Here is a 23,741-nt window from a genome sequence, read left to right as displayed (position 1 = left end):
ATTTATTTTTTATTTTGAAAAAAATATTTTTTTTCTATTAAAATCATTGTTTTTTAAATAAAAACCTATCATGATCTGAAAAGCAAGTTTTAATAAAATAAGATGCAAAAATCATGACTCGATATTATACATGCACATGGTAAAAGAGAAAAATAAAATAACAATGAAGATATTAGGTAAGGAATTTAAAATAAAATATATATTTTATTCTCATTTAATATTCATGAGTATATATTTTTTTATAAATCTTGCAAATTAAGTCAATATATGTGAATAATAGATATAAGATCATTACCAAAACTATAATCTTGTTTGAAAAATTATGATAATATTTAACGATATTTAAAATATCATTTTAATTATTTTATTCATTCTGGAAGACTTTATGCATGCGAAGTATTCTTGTTTAGCCTTTGTTGGATTCAAAGTTCTAAACTGTTTGTTTCAGATATTACAAAAGCAACTTTTTTTACTTCAAGGTGTGTTTGGAGTGCTTCTCCTCTACTTTTGGGTTTTTTTTAAAATACTTTTAACTTGAAAAAAAAATATAATTGATGTTTTTTTAAAATTTAATATGTTAATATAAAAAATAAAAAAATAAAATATTTTAATATGTTTTCAGAAAAAAAAATCTATTTTAGAAGGAACACCTGCACAGCAACATCATCACTAATTTACCAGGGCTAAACACCATGGGCCTAACTATGGCCCAGGTTGACCTCGAGCCACACGGCCTCGTGCCACTCCACTCTCATCCACAGGCCTCAGAAGTGCCATCCGCGTCAAGGGCTCCCTCCTTGTAGGCTCTGCGAATACAAGTAATTATCTGTTTACGCAACTTGAGAGTTCGCTGAAACTTTGGAGGATAAGTAATTTATACATACCTTTCAATTTAAAAACAAATAACAGTAAAGTAAAATAGTTTAACTTGAAAATATATTTAAATAATATATTTTTATTTTTAATATTATTATATAAAAAATTAAAAAAAACTAAAAAAATTAATTTAAAATTAAAAAATATTAAAATATGTGGTTGTAGGGCAGTGCCGTAATACTTTACAGTACCATAGCTGTTGGATTCGTTAACGAATTTAATAAATTTAATTAGACTCGCCGACGCTTCCCTCTGTATCTTATGTTGTTTAAAGTACATGTAATAAAAAAGAGCCGTTGTTACGTGTCTTTTTAGCTTGCGTATGGAAATAGTAGAGATAATAATAAAGGTATAAGCCACAATGAATTTGATTATGACAGGAACGCCAGGAAGGAACTGTCGGCGCGGATTTTTGCTGGGGGAAAAAGTTGATCCTTTCAAGCACAATATGAACAAAGCAATGATCATTTCTGGGACATGTAATTTTTAAACTAGAAAGTTCTTAAATTATATTAGACAAATTCTCACGTCTTAAAAAATACTTGAAGAAATATAGTTGATAGATTATGCTGTTGAAAACAATAATATATTAGGGTTGCGTATGTTTTGTAACTGTTTTTGTGTTTCTGATGCAAAAACATACAGTAAATTGTTTGGTAATTATAAAAACTATATTTTATATTGCGAAATCCACTAAAAAATTAAGTTTAAAACGCAGTTTTCGTGAAGCAGTTTTTACATGTTTTTTTAACTGAGTTCGTAAAATATTATTTGTTTTTGTGTTATAAAACCACTTTTAAAAAAATTTAATTTTTTTTTTGCTTTAAATTAATATTTCTTTTGTGTTTTTAGATCATTTGATGCACTAATATCAAAAATAATTTTTTAAAAATAAAAATACATTATTTTAATGCATTTTCAAATAAAAAACACTTTGAACAACAAACGTAATCACACAACTACCAAATATTTTATACATGTTTTTTACTATATATAAACTACAATTATAATTTTTACCAAATACATATTTAAATTTAACTAATCTCAGTAACAACGCTTTTTAAATTTACTTTTTAAAAATTATATCCACTTATCTCAAAAACAAATCTGCAAAAGTCAGAGGTCAAGCGGGTTGTTTATAATTGAACAGGTCAAAAGCCTCCTTCCAGGAAAGATCCAAGGCATGAAAACTTCTACTTTTATACTTGCTAGTCGCTACGGTGGACACGGAATCAAATGAGTTCCTCTTCCACCGCGCCAAGAACAGTATCACGGCATTTTAATGAGAGAAGCGTGCCCGTGAGCTGGACAAATTAAATTCATTGCCAGTTTATTTCATTAAATTCAATCTAAATCTCGATTTTTTTTTAAATAGTTATATATTATTATTTTAGACAAATAATAATAAACTTAAATCAACTAGAGTAAATACCAGCTTGGACCAGATCTAACAAACAACTGTGATGGAGTTATATGATCATTTGCCTAAAGTTGAATCAAATTTATTAGAGCTAGTTTTTAAGTGAAATTAGATGTTTTTCTTAAAACGATTTAAAGACATAAATTAATTTTAAAAAATATTAATTTTTTAGATAAAACAGTTTCATCCACGTTAGAACTAGCAATTTCTAACAAAATGAAGCACCAAAAACGCGGAAAAACAAATATGGAAACTTGAAGAAAAAAATGAACTGTATGTTATTCCTCTCTCAATGGCTAAATTACATACAAAAAATGAAATCCAGCAAAAATGTTCTAAGCACTGGAACCTGAGAAACATTGAATTGAAATCCTACATGGAAAGAACATCACAGATTAACATAAAAGAATTGAACCCCCAAACCATCTCAATCCCGATTCCAACCTTTTAATCTGTACACAAAAAGTATATCAAAGAATAGAATTTCTTCAAAATTTGTGGAAGTGAGTAAACCCCCCCAGAAAAAGAAAAAAAATTGAAAAAGAACGAACCCGCCCCTGTTTTATCCTGAAGACCGGCGATGATCATTGCGAGAATAGGAATAACCTTTATTGTTTCTGATGAACAAATCATAAGGCTCCCACAGATGATCAACCTTGCATGGTCTTTTAGCATCAAGTCTCACCCAGGGCTTCCCTTTCCCACTCCAATGCAACAAACTGACTGGACCGGGATGCAATGACCTGCAAGTCCCTCTCACGTTATCCCCGCCAAGCCCATGCTGGTTCCACTGATGATCCATTGCCTCCACATCCCCGGCAAACACTAGCAAAAACGGTGGCAGTGAACCCAACTCGTATATCCTTGTCTTTCTTTGCACCTCCATCCACTTCTCTATCCTCCCCCTGTAATTCCCTTCTCTCCACCTCACCAAGTCCATCACCATCACCCCAGTATTGAAGTAACACGGCTTCCTCCTCGCCGAGGTGAACGTCCCTGACATCACCGGGTCGGACCAGAACACGTCCGTGAAATACTTGGTGAGATTTGTGTGGCAATACTCGGGTGCCCCTATCACCCGAGCCCCACTAAGCGTTGTGGTCCACAACTTGTGTATGTCGTCGACAACTACGACATCAGAGTCCAGATAAATGACCCGATCCACGCAGAGATCCAGCATGTCACCCAGATAGTTTCTTGCGTAGTTTAATGGGTTTTCTAGTGCTTGCCGGATGGAAGAAGAGATTAGATTGATTACGGTGTCTTCTCTGAATATATAGACCTTGAAATTCAGCGATGGAAAAGTGGATCGCACCAGTTGGGAAAGGACCCGCGGGCTTGCTGGGTCGAACTCTGCCGCAATGAAGTGAAAGAAGATGCTTTCTGGGCAGGAAGCGTGTTTGAGGACCGAGTGGACGGCAGCGATTGAGCCTCGTAGATACTCAGAATCAAGAGTCATGGCTATGTGAACTAAAGAAGGGTCGCAGGAGGAGACTAACCGGCCATTGCTTGTTAAAACAGGACAGTCTCTCCCGTTACGATACTCCGGCGCTTCAGCGAATCGAAACCCGTTGAGCACTTCAACTGCACCGCTATTCCCCTCCCTCGACGGTATTGAACGAATCCCGAAGCAAAGTAAAGGGAAAAGAACAACAACGGTGAAGAATAAAACGCCGGCGTGTAACCGGAAATGAACCATCTGGGCTCGGCCTTTTTGAAGAGAACAAGCAAGGAGGGGGTGTGTTTTCTTGAATAAAAATCAAAGAATGGTCAAAATGTGAAGGATGAAATTGATATGTATATATATGCTAGAGTTTTCCAAGAAAACGCGGTTTTCCTATACTTTTTCTTCACTCGGTCCCAGAGAGAGACTCTAGAAATTTATGAGCAACCGTGTATGTGCTGCTTCTTGCTCTCCGCGTATGGATTATGGAAATGGGGAAGGAAGTTTTTGCAGGTTTCTATATATACTCCATTTAGGAGGAGGAGGAGAAGAAGCAGAGGAGAAACTGCTCTTTAAACAACAAAGCAAGGTAGGTATCGGTGATCCTCTCTGTGATTTCATTTTCTTTCCATTTTTTATTGGGCAAACCTAATATCAGTCCTCAACTATGTGTAGTTTCTTGAACGAGTCCCCAAACTATCAATTTTATCAATCGGGTCTCTTATCTGTATACATTTCCTCAGTGGAATACTTGTGTGAAAATATTAGTCAAGGTTAAGAAGAGAAATTTCAAGGCTTAAATGTAAAAATACTTAATATATTTTAAGATAAGTTAAAGCAAAGCAAGCTCTAATCACGGTAATTTAATACTCTCCATGGACCAGTGTGCCGTAGGGGTAAGCAAAAAAACCAAAAAAACTGAACAATGAAAAAAAATTGATTAAAATTTTGAAAAAACCGGCCGGTTTGGTTTCTGTTTTATAAGCCTGAAACCGAAAATACCGAATCGAACCCACACCAGAAAAAAACCGAGCCAAACCGGAAAAAATCAAGTCAAACCGGTTTTTTTCTTGAAAACCGAACCAAAACCGGTTGGTTTGAACCAGTTTCGGTTCGTTTTAAAAAAAATCGGTTTTGTTACTTTTTTTTTATAAAAACTGAACCGAATAAAAAATGATCAACCTTGTTACCGTGTGCTAAAATATAAGAGAAAATGAAAACCTATAGTTTAAGGGACTCGATTAAGAAGCTATACATAGTTGGGAGACTAGCATGAAGTTTGCTTCCTTTTACTGTTATTTAAAAGGAGGGGTTGTGGTACAGGCACGCGCGATTGATAAGCGTGGAGATTGGGTTTGAATTATACGCGTATTAGTTCGTGTATTTATTTAAATTTACCATCATAATGTAATTACGCGGGTTTATTAAAGTTTTTTTTACCCTTTTGGAAAACATTAAAATTATTCTCTTCATTTATTGTGGTTGCCTTCTCTCCTCCTTCCATCTTTTGGTAGGTACGTGTGCTCTTTTTTTTTTAATTATTTTTCTAATTATATATTTTTTTTCCAATTAAAACATTATCTTAATTATGAAATTGCCGGATCAATGCATCTAAAATCTTAATAACATTATTTACTTCTTGCCAATAGTTGTATTTTATTGAATTGTTAAATAAATTTAGAAATCGTGATATGAAGGACGTAATTAACTATGAGGACAAAAAAAAGACATATAAAGTTGATTTTTTCTTTTCTTTCTAGACATATGACATTGACAGTTCGAGAAGGTTCTGTAGGAAAGTTGGAAAAATGATACGTTGTCGTTTGTAGCAGCAATGACGCCCGCGTCTTGACATTTAGATGGTGGCGTATGCTGTTTGTGACGTGTTGCCCTCTTGGGTGGTGGTTTTATACTTTTATTCATGAAATGTTCTTGAGGTGTTGATTGACCTTGAAGAGGTCAATCTCCCATGGCCTAATTTCAGGATTTTTAGGAGAGGTTCATGCCCACCTTCGTTTCAATTCAATCCTTTTTCACGCTGGATTGAAATACAAGGAAAGGATGAACAAGTTCAATTAATTTAATTAAAGATATGTTAAATAGCATGTTGATCTTTGTACCACGAACGTGATGTAACTCGATGCAAGTAAAGTCTCCACGTTCTATAATTAATGAAAAAACCACCTTTAAATACTAATTACAAGATTTAACTCGGTTGAAGCTTCTGGTCGGGAGTTAGATGGATTGATTAAGGTAACTAAAGATTCTCTAGAAAAGTTGGAATAATATTGTTTTGGTTGAAGCTTCTCGTCGAAAGCTAGTTTTAGCCGAGTTTTATGATTGTGTTAAAAATTCTTTTTTATCGATTAAAAAAAATAAAATATAAAACTAATGTCAAACAAAGAGTAATAAAAATATCTTCATAAAAGTTTTTATTTCTACTAGTTATATTTTTTTATTTTTTTAAAGTGAGTCATGTAAAATAATTAATAGAATTTTATTTGTTACTCTATAAATACCATAAAATTACTCAAACATGAAAAAAAATCTTTTTTTTTTTCAGCGGTTGTTTGAGTTAGAAAATATTTTTTCTTTACATGCCGTTTGGGTTCTTGAAATTAAATTAAATTTTAATTATTGAATTAATATTAATGTTTGTAATCATTTGATTATATTGTTTCGAATTCCAAATTAAATCATAAAAAACACACAAAAACAAAACATCAGTATTGCCTGCCCGTATCCTCCTACAATCAACATCAGTACTATTGGCAACAACTGATATAGCTTAGGCAACTCTACAGCAGAGCTCTGTAAGAACCTGTTGCTGTTATTTTTAGGTTGTCTGCTCTAATAATGCTATGGCATAATTGCAGGAAAGTATGCTTAGTTGGAAGACGTGGACCAGCCCAGGCAGCTTGCGCTGCAAAAGAGCTGCGAGAAATCGGTGGTCATTCTTCGCATGTAGCCATCTGCGCCAGTGTCCATCTCTGCAGCGCGAGAAACAATACATGTGCATCATCCACCACCCCGAGAACAAAACTTCAAATCCACGCCGCCCGATGGCTATTCCACATGCTTGAGCAGGTTATCAGAAAAAAAACATATTAGAATTTCATTTATTCCACATCTCAAGGTTTATAAATCTGAATGCCGAATATCTTTTTTTTAATTTGCCAGCTCAATGGACAAGTTGTTCCTTTTAAAAAAAAAAATTAATATGGGTGTTCGGGTCAGCTTGCGCGTACTTCAACTAATCTCACGAGTCCTGAAGTTAACGACCATGTAAGTCTCTAGTGGCCATCATATGAGCAACTACAGGGTTCGAACCTGAGACCACAGAGAAAGCAAACTCCTTAGTCTCAAATTTTTACCACTTGGCGACCACCTAGATAGTTATGGACAAGTTGTCCCTATTAATACTTGTTATTATATTTATGTTCGTTAGTGTAGCGTTCTTGTTTAGTATTGTATTGTGATTCAATTATATTTTTAAAATTTTTAAATATTTTTAGTTTTGAATTATTATTTTTATATTTTTAGATTGTTTTGTTGTGCTGGTATAAAAATAAATTTTAAAAAATAAAAAAATATTATTATTTTAATATATTTTAAAATAAATATCACTTTAAAAAATAATTTTTACCATATTTTCGCGTAAACAAAAATACTTTCATATTATTACATACAAGCAAATTGTTCATGCATTTAATACCTTTAGTCAAGAAATAATGATTTTATGGATTTTATAAATATAGTGTAACGTGTCTCACAAGTTTCTGAACTAATTAAAATACAATATAAATATTATCTTTTCATTGAATATTAAATATTCTTACAAGACTCTTTTATGTATTACTGACAGGTAAGATTGGGCTTAAGGTGTTTAATATTCATTTCCTCCAGTGATGAAAAGCCAGCTGTATCTCCAAAGCGGCCAGCAGTCTGTGCTCTGTATTGTTGCCAAATTGCAGACTTTTACCTTGACGGCTGCGATCAAGCCTGGCAACGGGCCCACACGATCACGTGCATCCACCCGATAATTCCCATGCCATTAGTGGGGAGAGAGGACACTTGTCTCTTTCCTCTTTCGTGTACTACAGTAAATCTACTGGTTCGAGTGTAAAAAAAAAATACTATAGTAGTTAAGTATAGCTTGGTCCCTCTAATTTATCAAAACTCACAAGGTAATTTCTATATTATAAAAATAGTTAAATCATTCTCAATTTTGTAGTTTTTTTCAAGATCATTTTATTTTATCACCATATTTTCCCATCTCATCTTTTTTCTATTTATTCAAGAGGAAAAAAATAAAATTAAATGATAATTAACATGAAATCAACAAAAGGATTGAATTATAGATGAATTTAAAAAATATAGATCAAATATATAGCTTGTAAAACTAGAAGGTTTAACTTATTTATTCCATTCAACTACATTGAGTAATTATAATTAACTCATATCCTAAAAAATCTAATTAACTTGAAGATAAAGTTTATATATTGGATAATCAGTTAATTTTCTGATTCTGGCAATTTGATACATTATTTCTAGCAAAGTTCGTTGGTGACAAGTGTTTGATTTTTGTAAAAAAAATTCATTTGATGAATTTAGAAGCTCCATAATGGTTAAGTAAATATCGTCTGAGAAAAAAAAATCATTATATTTTAAAAAAGAACTCTAAGAATAGATATGCAGTCTAAAATGGAGAAGATCCAACCTCCTCTCTACGATCTTTTCGTCTTTTTTTATAACCCATGAGTTTTGTCTATTTTTAAAAAGAAGAGGTTAAATGTTGAAAAAAATATATCTGACTTTTCATGAGGTAAAATATCTTTGACTCATTAAAACAATATATCTTTAACTCATGGTCCAATAATAAAGTTTAAAATTTCTATAATTGAAAGGAAATTGAACTCCGTGTTTAGTTGAGTTAAAAGATGATGAATCTGATAACTTATTAAATTCATTCATGTTCGGACCTCGTTAAATTCAAGGATAATAAAGCTAAAAAATATCTATCAACTTATAAGATTCACGAATATCCAAGTTTAGCGTTTGGCTTAGCTAAAAAAAAAATATTAGAATGTCATCCTATTTTATTTTATTTTTGAAAGAAATCCAGATAAAAAAACAAAAACATGATGATATATCGCTCACCAGCGCTCAGGCTAGGATGCTTATTTTATGATATTAATTTTATAAACAGATGATGTAAAGCGGAGATTCGAAGAGCATCATTATTTGGAGTTATTGGTTATATATATATATATATATAAAAAAAAACCCCTCGTAATCAGAACTGGGTAGGATGGAGATTCCAAACACCAACCAACTTGCCCTAAATAAACACTGAAAATCTGAATTATTTTTATTTCTTCAAGACCTCGTTTGGCAAAGCAAGTTAACTTCCCCTCCAATAGAAGCAATGCCTTTTAAAGTTCCTATAAAATCGACCTCATTAGGCGTTTATTTTCGTAATCTCAATAAAATCTATGCTAAAATAGTGAAATTTTTGAACCTGATTAGCCTATAGATTAGACGAGCTAATCTAAATTCAATAGCCTAATCAATAAATTAAAATAATATTATTTTAATTTTAAAAAAATAAAATAAAATCATTATACAAACTTTTTTACAATCAAACTGAATTTTTAACGGGTTAAATTACACCTAATTTTTTTAATATTCAATCTTAAACATGTCATTAATTAATACATGCGGCCGTGTTTAACAATATTGTAGCGCTATGTACATGCCAAATAAGATAAGAAAATTATGAATCATCTAGAAGGTGGTTCAGTAGTAAGAATTTGGAATTAAGAGATTTGCTTCTCTTGTGCTCTCAGATTCGAGTTATGTGATTGTTAATATGATGACTACTGGAGGCTTACATGGTCGTTAACTTCAGTGCCCGTGAAATTAGTTGAGGTACGTGCAAACTCGCCCGAACACCTACGTTAGTAAAAAAAATTATAGATTTTTTTTTGCTACAGGCGTGTGCGTCGGCCTTTGCAAATTAAACTTATGAATATAATTAAAGTGAATATATTAGTAATTAAAACTAGAACCGTGATAGAATGACGTGTCACAATAGCATCATCTTGTTACATCCTTCATTTTATTTGTAATATTACAATCTTATTTTTTTCTTTATCTTGTAGTCATTTATAATGTTAATCCTAGGTTCTAACACCACAATTTTTATCAGATACAACCATATCTTAAATTCTTAAAACAATTCTTATTTTTTTATCAAACACAAACAAATCCTAAATATTCATTGCTATATAAAAAGTAAAAAACTAATTTTTTGTTCAATAAAAACTCTTAATTGACTTGCATATAAGATGTTGTTTTCTAAGATTTTTATTCTTTTTCATCAAAGGTTAAAAACTCTTAAATGTTTTGAATTTGTTCGATAAAAACTCTTGATTGTTTTGCGTGTAAGATAATTGTTTTGATTTTGGTTTGAGAATTGGGATTTTCTACATTCAATTTCAATCAATAAAAAACAAAAAAATTTGATTCCAAGTTGAGGAAAAAATAAAACCATTGCATAAATTACGCTAAATTTAGACTAAATATTTTATATGTATGAAATCTATTAATATTTTTATTCAAATACACATAATTTAGGCTAAATATGAATAGTAAATAGACCTTTTAAAAATACTTTTCATTTAAAAATATATCAAAATAATATTTTTTTTAACATTAACATATCAAAACCATAAAAAAAATATACTAAAAAATACACCAATATGATATTTCTTCTTTATGCCTAATACACTTTTAAAACGCATCCAAACAAAACACAAGTATAAACACAACACCAAACAACCTCTCATTATTGTCGAGTGAGAAATAACTCTAATTTTATTGTCACAACCAATATTTAGAAGCATGTTTTAATCTTTTTATAAAACAATCGTTTAATTCACATGGCTAGTTATTGATCAATATTTGGGCGTCACCTTCTTCTAGGATTTAAATTCTACGATCATTACTTGTGTTATAGAGCAAAATACTTGTCAAGGATGGGTTTTCCAAGTCAAATTGACACGGAGAAGTGGAGAGATCTTATTGTTGTCAATTTGACAAACACAGAAAAAATCAAAATTACGCATTCTCGGATGTTATTATTGCAATCTCTAGCACACTAGCAACTCATTTAATAAAAATCATGGGGGTATCAAACCGTAGCTCCCCAAAGAAAAGCTACACGAGAGAATAATCCTGCCCCACAACTTGAGAAGAACCAGTTTTCTATACAAAAGTATGGAAATCAAAATTACGCAGGAATAAATGCATGCTGGTCTTCACCTTATTCTATCATTCTCATTTGTTGGCTGGTAGGGAGATTTAGCTTAGGGAAGCACAGCTCTAACTTCTTTCCTATCAGCTCCATATGCCTGCAATTCAAAACATGAAACCATCACTGCCAGCAGAAAGATATATCAGTGGTAAAACCTGACATAGTGGTGTGTTGTGTGGGGGCAAAAGAGAAGAAAAAAATTCATGTCGGTCATGTGAGAAAGACCTTGGAGTCCTTGCATTTTGGGGGAAGTTAGAGGTACCCCAGGAAACAAGTGGAAAACTCACATTGGAAGGAGGAAATTGTCTTGATCATAGTCAACAACCGTCCATTGTATTAAAAAATAGACATATAAAATCCACATGTGCTCACCAAAAAAAAAGAAAGACAGAGATGATGTAGCCTAATTTAAGTGCATTCTTTTTTTTACCATCCCTATTTTACTCGATACTTTACCCCATTTTTTATATATTTTAACTTTACAATATTAAATCAAAGCTCAGTGTTTATGTGTGATGATGACAAGGAATATTGTTAAAAAATCAAAATGAATGGTTTTAACATCCTTGTTTAATTAGTAACTTTGTTATTTCTTAAAATTAGTTAATTGTATCCCTTTTTATTTTTTTATGAAGTACTTATTACTTTTCTATTTCTAAATTTTATTTTAAATATAACTAACATTAAGATGTGCCCCAACTCCTAAGTTTGCCAAGGAATTACACTTAAATCTATCTCCTAACAAGTCTTCATAGCGAATACAATACATGTAACAAGTCCAGGTTCAAAATTTGATCCAATCAAGTACCACACAAAAATAAGAACTCCTATCAGAAACACACCAGCCCAATCCACCATCTCAATCTTGATCAAGGCTTCGAATTTGTTCGCAAAATCAACACAGATCTATATCTATCAGCAACTGGGTTAGTTACCATCCGAACCTCCCAACATCCAATAACCTTCCTTCTTCTATTAACCAGTTAATTCTTCAATCCAGAAAAAAAAAAAAAACGACTAGAAACAAACAAGAAGAAATATCAGCATATTTTTTGTTTAGTTGGATATGGAAAAAAGAGGATAACAGGCTTGCAGAGGTTTCAAATCTGATAAAGCGACTTGTCTATTATTTTTGTTATGAGAGATTATTTCATCTATAATTTTGTCTGGGTGTGCTTGGCTTCAAATATGAGATTGATTATCGACTTTGTCTTAACCCTTTTTCTCTTGAAATCATAGATTTTCAAATATTTTCTTTGAATTTATGTTTTAGTTCTTCCTTTGTTTTTTTCCCTTTCTTTCTGGAGATTGGTTTCACATTTCAGATAGTGACGGAAGGCATTGAAAGAGGAGACAAGTTTGGAGATGGAAATTTGATCTAACCTAGGTTGCAATAAACTAAATTCTGAGTTATTCCTTATTTAACTGATGACAAACAAATGGAATACCACCTTTTGGTTGCATTTAAAACATAAGGATGCAAATGTTCAGTTTTGTTAGATGAGGGATGAATGTGTGGGTTTAGGCAAACTTCAGAAATCTTTTCATAATCACCCTTGCAAATTCGAAGGCCATTTATATGCTAAGTGTTTGAAGCACATGCAACTGCCAGACACGTTACATTAAAGTGTGTTGAAGAAACTAGCATAGCTCAAACACTTCGGATCAAACCTTAATTGTTTTGGATATCCTACTAAAGATTATCAAACTTGTATGTTCTCTCAAACAATCATATTTTCCTTCTCCAATGCTTTAATTTAAAGGAAATATTGATTGTCTCCTATAAATTCTTGAATGCAAGAAACTGTAAGAAAAAAAAATAAAAAACAGACAGGTTTTTGATGTTCAGAACTATCCTAGAAGAGAAAACATGTCGAGGAACAAACAACAATTGATTGACAGATAGACGATCTAAAAGAAAGGAAACCTTTATTACCTCAACTCCCAGACCTTTCACGTATACATTGGTGAAAAGTTCTGAAGGATCTGGCATGGGACTTTCCTGTAAAAACAATTGAAAAGGAAAAAAAAGGCATCAAGACCATGGAAAATTTGAGAATACCAAAAAGCCAGTGAATTATTAGTGAGATAAGGAAAAAGTTCCTTCCAACAAACAAGGTCGCAGAGCATTGAAAATTGAAACAAAACATGGTTCTTACCTTAGCTTGAGCAATGGCTTCGTCTACTTGTTTTCTCACTTCTTTTTCAATATCCTGAAATGTATAGGAAAGCAATGCAAATTCATTTTAAATTCAATCAGGATGACTTAGCTATGAACTTCATTGTATCATGAGAATCTTCCTCAAGACATACGCGCACGCACACACACACACACAGAGAAAGAGAGAGAGAGATAAGGGCAAAATTCCATTACTAAAATGTAACAGTAATTGAAAGCAAAATACAGAATTGTCCAGAATTCACATAAGAATGCAATCCAAGTTCACAAAATTACCTTTAGCTCTTTCTCAGTAGCTAGATCATGAGTCAATATCAATTTTCTTATTCGTTCAATTGGATCACGTTCCTGAGGATCATATCACAAAGACAGAACTATACATGAAACATCTGAAGTGATGAACAAACTTTAGCCCTGGAAACAGAAATGCTGAATAGAATATGCAATAACCTGTCTCACGCCACTAATCTCATCACGGGTACGATAGGTGCTCCCAGGATCAGACATAGAATGACCATGATACCTGTAGGTATCCATTTCAAGTATCTGACACGAGCGTCAAAAAATAAAATAAATAAACAAATCAATTTTGATACAGTGAGAAACAATAATTAGAACACTTCATCAACCACTTCCATTGCCAGCTGAAAAGATGATAACAAAATATTAAAATAATTGCATGAAAACTAACACAAACGATATTTTAGAGAATTCTGAAGATTTTCATTTCACATGTCCTAGCATGTAACCTCGCACCCCACATAAGTTCAGCTATGAGCAAATGTCAAAACATGGTCTAATCTCTCTCCAAGGATTGTAACAAAAACATTTGCTTGTCAAGACATTTTACATATCCGTAAGTTCTCTCACTATTCTTTTAATCTTAAACTACCAAAGCATAGCTTGTCCAAAGAAATGCAAAAAGGATAGTGTAACCTAGCCTAAGAAAATAGAATGAGAACACTTGAATAAGCTTTCTTCTTAGATATGTAAGCTAGAATACAGCATAAATTATATTGAAATATAACAGGAATCCCTTTGGAACAAGCTATATAATATCGTTACTCAAAGCATCATGATAATGTAAAATGACATTAGATAGTTGTTTAAATGCCAAGATCTAAATCAGACGTGATAGGAAAGAACAAAGCGCTATAGCTGAAAGCAAAATAGCATGGCTTCATAAAGAGTTAATAAAAGAATAAAAAATGAAGATTAAATTCTCATAGGCAAGGGACCTTAAAAACAAAATGCACAATAGCTGGACAAGATTAAAACTCACAATAGGTCCACTCTTTAAGGCATGCTCCTTTGCAAATTTGCATGCTTGTTTCACAGCAAAAGCATCCATGCCATCTACCTGTTAACAAAAAACTATGAAGTATGAAAAAAACTCGTAAACCTAACATATTGTGGTAGATAAATCCCCATTACCAGTCAGCCCATACCAGTGCCAGTCAAGCTGAAAGCATCAATCAAGTAAAAGAGAAGATAATTTTCAATTTACATCATCACATGATCTCGAAAAACATTGCAAATTATTAAAGAAGAAAAGTATATCCAAAACCATTTCCAAGCAACTGACCAGAAAATGCTTCAAAAAGTCCTAGAGTGGGAATTTGAGACCAATGACATAACATACAATATTATGCAAGGAGACAAAAAGTTCTTAGAAATAAGGCTATATGAAGCTGCCCACAACACAGTTTCATTGGCAAAATAAGGGGAACTATTTGATCAGGATTGACTCCCCTAACAAACTAAACATTGACATAATGCAGAAAGAATGGAAACTACCACATGCTTGCACAAACACACAAAAAGAAAGACATTGGAAAATACATCAAAAAAGGAAAAAAAAAATCATTTGGAGTCTATCATGACATAGTTGCATGCTTATTTTGTTATAATTTCACTGCAGCAAAAATTTTGCAATAATATTCTTTCATTGCTTTCTTTATAAACAACCGCAAAACACGCCTAGCAAAACATTTTGCAAGATCTTATGCGTCTTAATATAGTCTTCAAACAGAATAGCTCCATGACTGGAAAATGAAACTTCCCAATCAACTCAATGCCGCATGAGGTTAATTTCTAAATTATCAATTCAAAAAAGAAACTAAAAGTGAATCCAGTTAGTGATTCCTTAATACTTACTAGCATGCTGACTTAAATATTTAGACAAATATAACATCGATTACTCCAAAGTTTGCCCGTATATTATTCAGCCAGAGAAAAAAAAAAAGGAATAGCATACGTTTAAATAATAGAACAAAATAGTAAGATTTTGAACAGCAGAGTTCCAAAACAAACAACACAAATAACATTTCCATTACTATTTGATAAAAAGAATATAATTACAATCATTAAAATCCAAAATGCCAACAAAGCATAAAAGCCAAATTCAAGATTGAATATTACCTTCAAGCCAGGAACATAGTCTCCACGCTTGTAGTATGCTGGACTCTTGGCGGCTCTCCACTCAGCTGTCCCCATTCCATCTGCACAAAAAACACTTGTAATCCAGTTGACAAATAGAAGCAAATGGAAAATAGTAAATAATGATTACAGTATCTCACAATGATTATTCTCGCAGACCAAAATGATAGGAAGATCCCAAAGAGCGGAGATATTAAGGGCCTCGAACAACTGTCCTTGATTAGCAGCACCATCTCCATACAAAGCAAAAGCGACGGCGTCGTCCTTGTTATACTTGTGGGCAAATGCCAATCCACAGCCTAAGGGTACTTGAGCTCCCACTATACCATGCCCTCCATAAAACCCGCTATCCTTCTTATAGAAATGCATGGACCCACCTTTCCCCTTCGAACAACCGCCCTGTCGTCCCATCAGCTCCGAAAACACCTCCAGGAGGGTCCCACCTCTCCCGAGAAACGTGCAGTGGTCGCGGTAGGCAGTAATGATGCTGTCATTTTTGGTAATTGCAGCCTCCATTCCAACGGCCACGGCTTCTTGACCATCGTAGAGGTGGCAAAATCCACGGATGAGTTTGGCCTTGTAGAGAGAGTCGGCGGCTATCTCCATACGGCGCATCGTGGCCATGACGCGGAAGAAGGACTGGAGCTCCTGGGGATTGGTCTCGACGGTGCGTGATGGAGGATCGCATCTGTGAGTGGCGAAGGGAACGGAGGTCTCAATTGTGATGGGATCGGTGGAGGTGGAGATCTGACGGCGGAGAGAAAAGGCGGTGGCTAGAGGTTTGACTAGATTGGATCTGGATGAAAACGATTTTAGGTGAGATAAGGCCATCTCGACCGACGACGGTGTCCAGAGGGGTTTGGTTAGGGACGAGCTGATTGACACGCAGAATAATAGCCCTGGAATTGATTTTGTTCGGGAGGGGAAGCACTGTTATTAAACACGTGCCGGTTACAGCTCGACAGTTGACTTGGGATCTAGCCATCCCTAGGCTAAGGCCGGGTTATCATCAAAATTAAAAGAATGTTTGTTTTTTTTTTTTTAATTATTTTTTTTAAAATTTTTAACTAGTAATATTAAATTAATTCTCCTTTTATTTTTATTAAAACTATTGAATTCTAGGAGGATAGCCTAGCCGAACCTATGAAGGTAGAATTAAATATACTAGTTAAAACTATAATTTTTTTTTCTAATAAGAAGGAATTCTAAAACTCAATTATGTCGAGTTTAAAAAAAAGAACTATCGCCATCGCAATCGCAATCGCAATCGCCATCAACACCCTGTTTTCGACACTACAATTCCACCGTAATCACTTGCAAGCAATATAATCATTATTGCCAGCCTCTCTTACCACCATCCTCCCCTTCGTTAATATTTACTACTACTTTGTTACCGACACAATCATTGTTTATCACACTACCACCGTTGTCGTTGTCGTTGCCGACACAACGTCAACTTTTTTTCTTGGTAGAGACCACATCGTCTACTTAACCATCACTATGATTGCCAAGGCCACTTCATCACTAATCATTTGTCTTTCAAATTTCTATACAAAATGGATAATAAAAAAGTGTAAATAAAACAAATTCCACTCACATATTATAATAAACTCGTAAACAATTTAAATAACCTTGAGATGCGTTAAATCTAAAGATGGCAGATGTATTTCTGTAAGGAATTCTTTGTATCCTCTTTTTTACTAGAATGATACTAATTCCACTCACATACACTAGCACAGCTTAAGGTAAGCGATATGTTGCCGGCAGTTTGGTTTATTTTTAACCAGAGAGGATGTGATGCGGCCGTGAAGTATCTTGAAGGTTGCAGGCTCTTAGATGAGTGTGAGACGAGTGAGGTTGAAAAGGTTCGGTGCTCGGTATCCCGATACTTTCAGGGAGACTGCTGTCAAAGGACTTCTAAGAGGGGTAGCTGCACATCATGCAGGATGTCACAGCTGTCATCTCGTCTCTCAGCAAGAGGAGTGGTAGCGGACGCATTTCATTAAGGGTACTGGTTCAGATTTCCAATGAAGGTGCTGAAGGGTACAGCAAGCTTCTATTTGCTGGACTAGAACCTCTTGCATCACAGTTTACTGCTTCCTATGGGATGGCGCTGAATCTTCTTGCTGGTGCAAAAGTTACTCGTAGATCAAATGAATCAAACGAAATGAAGGTTCTCCAGCCAGGGAGAACTTTGGAAGAATCAAGGAAACTAGTTGAGCGAAGCTTTGGAACATATATTAGCAACAATGTGATGCTGCTTGCTTCAAAAGAGGAGCTGGCTAAAATACAGAGAGATTGAAACGCTGACCTCAGAAATCAGTGATGATGCAATAGATAGAAAGAGCAGGAAAATCCTATCTGATGTAGCATACAAGGAGATTGCAGTGCTACAAGAACAGTTGAAGGAAGATAAACGCCTGCGGACAGAACTAAGTTGGACGATGGAAACAAAGAGATTAAAAATGCTCTGAAGCTTCGGCTGAAAGAGTTGGAAAATGATCATTTACCCTTTTTGTGCTTGCAATACAAAGACTCTGAGGGAGTGGAACATTCATTGCCTGCTGTTTATCTGGGGAATGCTGATTCAATTAATGGTTCAAAACTTAAGAACATGGTTTCTGCCATTGATTCATCAGCACAGACTGCTGTATCGAGTTTAACGTAAGCGAAGTTGAAAATCATAAAGATGTCGAGCCGTCATATTATGTAGCTCTTGGTTCAGATAACTCTTGGTATCTGTTTACAGAAAAATAAATAAAAAATGTTAATAGTTGAGGCCTTCCTAATGTTACCCTGGCTGTTGGGGTTGATTTGCCACGTGAAGTTATGCAGATGCTTCTTGATAGGGAGGAGAAGCGGTGGGAAAAGCTTTTTGATTCTGAACTTGGTGGTTTATGGTGCGTGGAAGGATCTCTAGAGACATGGTCGTGGATGAAGTGTTACATATGTCAGAAGCTTACCATGAATGCAGTTGAAAGTTACAAGGAACAAAGAAACTAAGGTGCTCGTTCGAAGAAAACGATAGGTCGTAGTGAAGGTTTTAAAGAATATATAAGGATCATAGTCTGGAAGAATTTTACAGAGAATAAGATTAAACGCCTCAAGATAAGATCAAACTGTTTGAACGAACGGATACAGGAAATTGAACCATCTGGTTGGAAGGAATTCTAGAAGATCAGTAACGCTGTACATGAAAGTAGGGCATTGGATATCAATACGCGAGTACATTTCCCCTCAGTGAAACTGCAGCTGCAATTCGAGGAGAAAATGAACTATGGCTTGCAATGGTTCTTCGAAGTAGAATCTTTCAATTCGGGGAGAAAATGAACTATGGCTTGCAATTCTAGAAGATCAGTAACGCTGTACATGAAAGTAGGGCATTGGATATCAATACGCGAGTAACATTTCCCCTCGGTGAAACTGCAGCTGCAATTCGAGGAGAAAATGAACCATGGCTTGCAATGGTTCTTCGAAATAGAATCTTATTGGATGTAAAACCTGCACAACTTGCTGCTGTCTGTGGAAGTGTAGTTTCTGAAGGGATCAAAGTTCGTGCTTGAGAAAATAACAGCTACATTTATGAACCTTCTTCTGATGTAATCAGTGTTATCAAGGTCTTAAATGAACAGAAGTAACCTTTCACAGCTCCAGGAAAAGCATGGGGTAGAGATACCCTGTTGTTTGGGCAGCCAATTCTCAGGTACGGTTGAAGCATGGGCTGCAGGGCTCACTTGGAGGGAATGATGATGGTGATTTAGCTCGCCATCTACGACGAACAATTGACCTATTGGCTCAGATTCCTAAATTGCCTGATATTGATCCAATGTTGCAAAACACTGCTAAGACAGCATCCAACATCATGGACTGTCCACCAATTAGTGAGCTGACTCGATAAGGTTTATTTCTGCGAGAGATTCATATATTTCATATGCTGTTTCTTGAAGGTGAACGCTTCCCTAGATATCTCTTGTTTAATCTTCAAAGCAGTTTAACACACGAATGATGTAGCCTAGTCCCGGTTACCCAATACTAATATTAAGTGGAAATCTTTACCACAATGTTTTTGACAGTTCCTGGATTTATGGTATTGACGGAAGGTGCATGCAAATTATTTCCCGAGTCAGCCCTAGAGTGTGTTTATTTTAAAAGTTATGGTTAAGATCACAACTATTATGTATAAAAACTCAACCATAAAAATTAATTTTTCTTATTTTTTCAAGCTTTATTGATGGATACTATATATAAAACTCAACCTCAACCTCTAAAACAAACACACTAGGTAACGTTTGGGAACACGGCTGCATTCCCAAAAAATTTGAATTTTTTTTTTTACTAAAATTTAATATGGTTTGTACGTTTTGGATCGTTTTGATGTGCTGATGTTAAAAATAATTTTTAAAAAATAAAAAAACATCATTGACATGTATTTTGATACGAAAAGTTATTTAAAAAGCACCCGCAACCACACTGTCAAACACGCTCTAAATAGTCCTATCAATTTGACAAGTTCTACCACTAAAACCTACAAAACATTTGTTCAGTAGGAACCGGAGAGTTGTGACGATCTGTGCTCATCAGGGAAGCCGATTATTATGTGGACCTCTCTCCCTTGCGAATCTTGTGATGGCTAGCTTACCTGTGCATTTTATTAGTTCCTCAAATGCCTTTTTGTGGGAAAAAGTTGAAGGGGACTAGCTGGTTTTTTGTGCCTGTCTGGATCTTTGGCTTCTTCCTTAACCAAAAGAAAAAAAATCCATCTTTTACCCTCAAAATCCAATGCTCTTTCTGCTTCTGAATGCAGATGCATTCCACCTTATTTTTATCTGCTTTTAGCTGGATACAGTATAGATACAGTGTGATTTAAGAATGCTATGCTGACTGCAATATAATATCATTTCCAGACACAAATGTCATCTGAACATTTATGTGATCAATACAATCTAGATTCTACAGTAGCCTATCTAGGGACTCTTCATTTTGATCCTCAACTTCCGAGCAATCTGTGCTGCTTTTGGATGAACTGGCCGCTTATTGCAGTCAGTCCAGTAGCCTATCTAGGGATTCTTCATTTTGATCCTCAACTTCCGAGCAATCTGTGCTGCTTTTGGATGAACTGGCCGCTTATTGCAGTCAGTCTGTTCTACATCCACCCAGTTTATAACCTTCAATAGTAGAGATTGAGGAACTTTCTTAGCATCCTCATCTGCTGTTCCTTTAGATTTCTTCATTCCAGTTCCTAAAGCTTTCTCTAGGAAGTCCATGAACCAATTTCCAGCTTCATTTTCAATCTGCTTACCCAACCTAATTGTATTGCTTAAGTTGCAAGAGGCTGGTCTCTTGTTCTCATCATTCTCGATAGTAGCTTTAGGTAGCAGTTTTCCCTGTGGAGTTAATGGCCCTTTTCTTTCTGAAGAGGCCTTTTGATTAGAATTTGATCTTAGGAGTTTCTCGAAATTCATCCTCTGATCACTACTTCTTTCAGGGAAGCTGGCAATTGACTTGTACAATGCTGTTCTTCTCTTCGATGAGTTCAATTCTGAATTCCCACACTGGTCCATGGAATTGTTTCCTATTTCATGCAAGATTGAGGAATCTTCACACTGTTTGATATTTGTGTCCTGAGCAATTTCAGCAGCTGAAGTGGCTGCTTGAATGGACACCATATCAGTAACTGCTCTCACAATATGGAGATGGAACTCCAGAAACTGCTCAAAACAGGCCGCTGGAGCTTCTGGTCTCGCTGATTTGCTCAAATTCGAGAACATCCTACTCAAGTAGTCATAGTTGTGATGTTAGCAAAACTCATTTTCAAACTTCCAAAAGCATGACAACATTATTAAACAAAATGAACCAGTGAATCACAAACACAAGCGTAAAAGAAGGTTTAGTACTTCAGAGAGCGAACTAAAGTTTCAGTAGCCGAAGCATCTCTTAGCGCCTGGAGGGCAATCTTCTGAGCTGCATCTCGTTGCTGCACAGCTTCCTGGTAACCACAAGGTTTAGCAAACAGAGAAAAAAAATAACGATTCAATTGTCAAGAGTTCACCTGGCCTAATACGTTCTTTAGCTTAACAGAAGTTCAGCAAACAAGCGAAAGCAATAAAGCATCAGCAATTCACCTTGCTTAATACGTTCAGTTTTCCCGGTAAACTCATGGACAACCCGGTGCTGCTATCAGAGGCTGAATTACCAGGCTGAGACTTCATCTCTGAGATGGCCTTTAAATTCGAAGAGTTTTGTGCATCTCCGCCCATTCTGAGAGAAGCTACCGCCCTTGCATTTCTTAAACTCGGCGGGGGAGTTGAACTTTTCTTTTCCTACACAAAACAAAAACAGCAGCATTCAATTATTATTTTGTAACTGAAGGAGATTTAAAGGGCAAAAGGCTTCAGATTTTTCCAAAAGCCAAGTACCAGCTCAAGCTTATCAGTAAATTAAGGAATAGAAAAACAAGAAAACAAATTCAATTTAAGTGAGAGGAAAGTGCACCTACAAATGATTTGCCGGGGCTAATTGGAATTCGAACTTCTCGTTCACAGACACTCTTGCTTCTTCGAAACTTGGAATTAGCAGAAGATGCAATACAACTTTTCCTGAGCAATGCAGGACTCTCTCCCTTGGTGTCCACCATCTTAGCCAGCGATCCACCACCAGCAAAAGAGCACCTAATCACCCCATTAGTACCTCCATCTTTGGCAATTCTCCCTCTAACCATTGGAGATACTGATTTCACACAACTTACAGCCAATCGCTGTTTCAACGGCGTGCACTGATCAAAATCCAAAGGAACTGGCTTTAAAACCATTGGAGATGAAACCCCATCTGCCCCATTTTGCCCTGTTTCCCAAGAGCCTCTCCTTTGACCATTGGGTGGTTTTTGTTCGCTTCTTCTCTCTCCCTTTCCTCTCAGACCCATAAGGGGTTCAGGGGTACCTAATAATGGGTGTCTGCCTGGAAGTGGTTTTGCCCCTTTGACAACAGGAACTGGAGATCCTGGCTCCAGTCTGTCAACGTAAATGAACTGGCCAAGCTGCATTTTGTCGCTGAGGACAAAGTCATCTTGATCAGAGGGAAGACTTACATAGATGGAGTGTGAAGAATCGGATACTTTAATGAAAAACCCATGTTTGGGCCACAGATTTTTCTCGTCAAGCTCAGCTGGGACTATATCAGTTACCTGCAGGAGTGAACTCCGGTGTTCACTGGTGGGCTTAGTCCCCGTGTCCATCCCATTTAGAAGCTTCAACAGAATTCCAGGTGCCAATGTTGCCATATCGACTTTCCTTTCCTTCCCTTTCCGATGATGGATGGTTTGAAAGAATGGAAAATCGATTTTAAGGTTGGGATTTGAGAGTGGAGGGAGTGGTTGTTATCGGGTAATTGAGTAGGCGTCGGGTGTTGCTAACGGTAAGTAGGTGGTAGTGGTAGTGGATTACTTTTTTAAAATTCAGATTTTTTCGAACGTTGCTGCAACGGTCGGATGTTGGGGTCTTGTCTACATTCCATTTTTTTTTTTAATTATTTCCTCCTCCTATTTTGCTTTCGATTTAAATAATTGAAAATTATTCTAAAAATATATTTGAATAATGGAAAATACAAAAATGAATTACATTTCATTCAAAACCTGTAAACAACATAAGTTAGGGTTAAGATTAGAATATTTTACACTTTCTAGCAAGTCAAAGTCATATAAATAAAGTGTTATAATTAGCAAAAAATAAAAAATATAAATTTGCAATTCAAAAACAAATTGATTTATATAAACAAGTTAACGGTGAGCATATAGAAATATTCGGATGAAAAATTATTACTTGAAATATCATAGATTAGAATATTTTATACTTTTTTAAAGTTAATTAAAAGTCTTTTTAAAAAAAGAAAATTAAGTTGTCCCAAAACGGTGAGCATATATATATATTATTTTATTTTTATTTTAGGATAGTGTTATTTCCACTCTATAAATTGTTAATCCCACTTCATTTTTCATTATATTTACTACATTGCCACTTATCTTTAGTATTCTTATGAAATATCTTAATTTAAAATATTAAAATTTATTAAA

General features: G+C 34.8%; 3 protein-coding genes and 1 pseudogene across 3 annotated transcripts; 1 reads left to right on the top strand and 3 right to left on the bottom strand.

The window, feature by feature from the left end:
- Positions 1-2,550: 2,550 nt before the first annotated feature.
- LOC7473239 (probable galacturonosyltransferase-like 9) lies at positions 2,551-4,263 on the bottom strand. Its single transcript, XM_002311753.4, has one exon. The coding sequence runs from the start codon at positions 3,993-3,995 to the stop codon at positions 2,859-2,861; it is 1,137 nt and encodes a 378-aa protein (XP_002311789.1). The 5' UTR covers positions 3,996-4,263; the 3' UTR covers positions 2,551-2,858.
- Positions 4,264-10,799: 6,536 nt separating this feature from the next.
- LOC7469071 (pyruvate dehydrogenase E1 component subunit alpha-1, mitochondrial) lies at positions 10,800-16,640 on the bottom strand. The gene is made up of 8 exons (XM_002311752.4): positions 15,817-16,640; positions 15,659-15,738; positions 14,520-14,597; positions 13,688-13,783; positions 13,514-13,585; positions 13,218-13,271; positions 12,995-13,060; positions 10,800-11,155 (listed from the first exon to the last, which is right to left on the bottom strand). The coding sequence occupies exons 1-8, from the start codon at positions 16,505-16,507 to the stop codon at positions 11,111-11,113; spliced, it is 1,182 nt and encodes a 393-aa protein (XP_002311788.1). The 5' UTR covers positions 16,508-16,640; the 3' UTR covers positions 10,800-11,110.
- Positions 16,641-17,312: 672 nt separating this feature from the next.
- On the top strand, positions 17,313-19,622 carry LOC18101700 (DExH-box ATP-dependent RNA helicase DExH15 chloroplastic-like; annotated as a pseudogene).
- Positions 19,623-20,538: 916 nt separating this feature from the next.
- On the bottom strand, positions 20,539-23,103 carry LOC18101699 (uncharacterized). Its single transcript, XM_024606593.2, has 4 exons — positions 22,173-23,103; positions 21,799-21,996; positions 21,571-21,662; positions 20,539-21,445 (listed from the first exon to the last, which is right to left on the bottom strand). Exons 1-4 carry the CDS (start codon positions 22,950-22,952, stop codon positions 20,734-20,736), a joined length of 1,782 nt encoding a protein of 593 aa, XP_024462361.1. The 5' UTR covers positions 22,953-23,103; the 3' UTR covers positions 20,539-20,733.
- Positions 23,104-23,741: the final 638 nt, after the last annotated feature.

This window comes from Populus trichocarpa, chromosome 8, assembly GCF_000002775.5.
Source record: "Populus trichocarpa isolate Nisqually-1 chromosome 8, P.trichocarpa_v4.1, whole genome shotgun sequence".
NCBI classification, from domain to species: domain Eukaryota; kingdom Viridiplantae; phylum Streptophyta; class Magnoliopsida; order Malpighiales; family Salicaceae; genus Populus; species Populus trichocarpa.
This window is presented reverse-complemented; position numbering and strand designations above follow the sequence as displayed.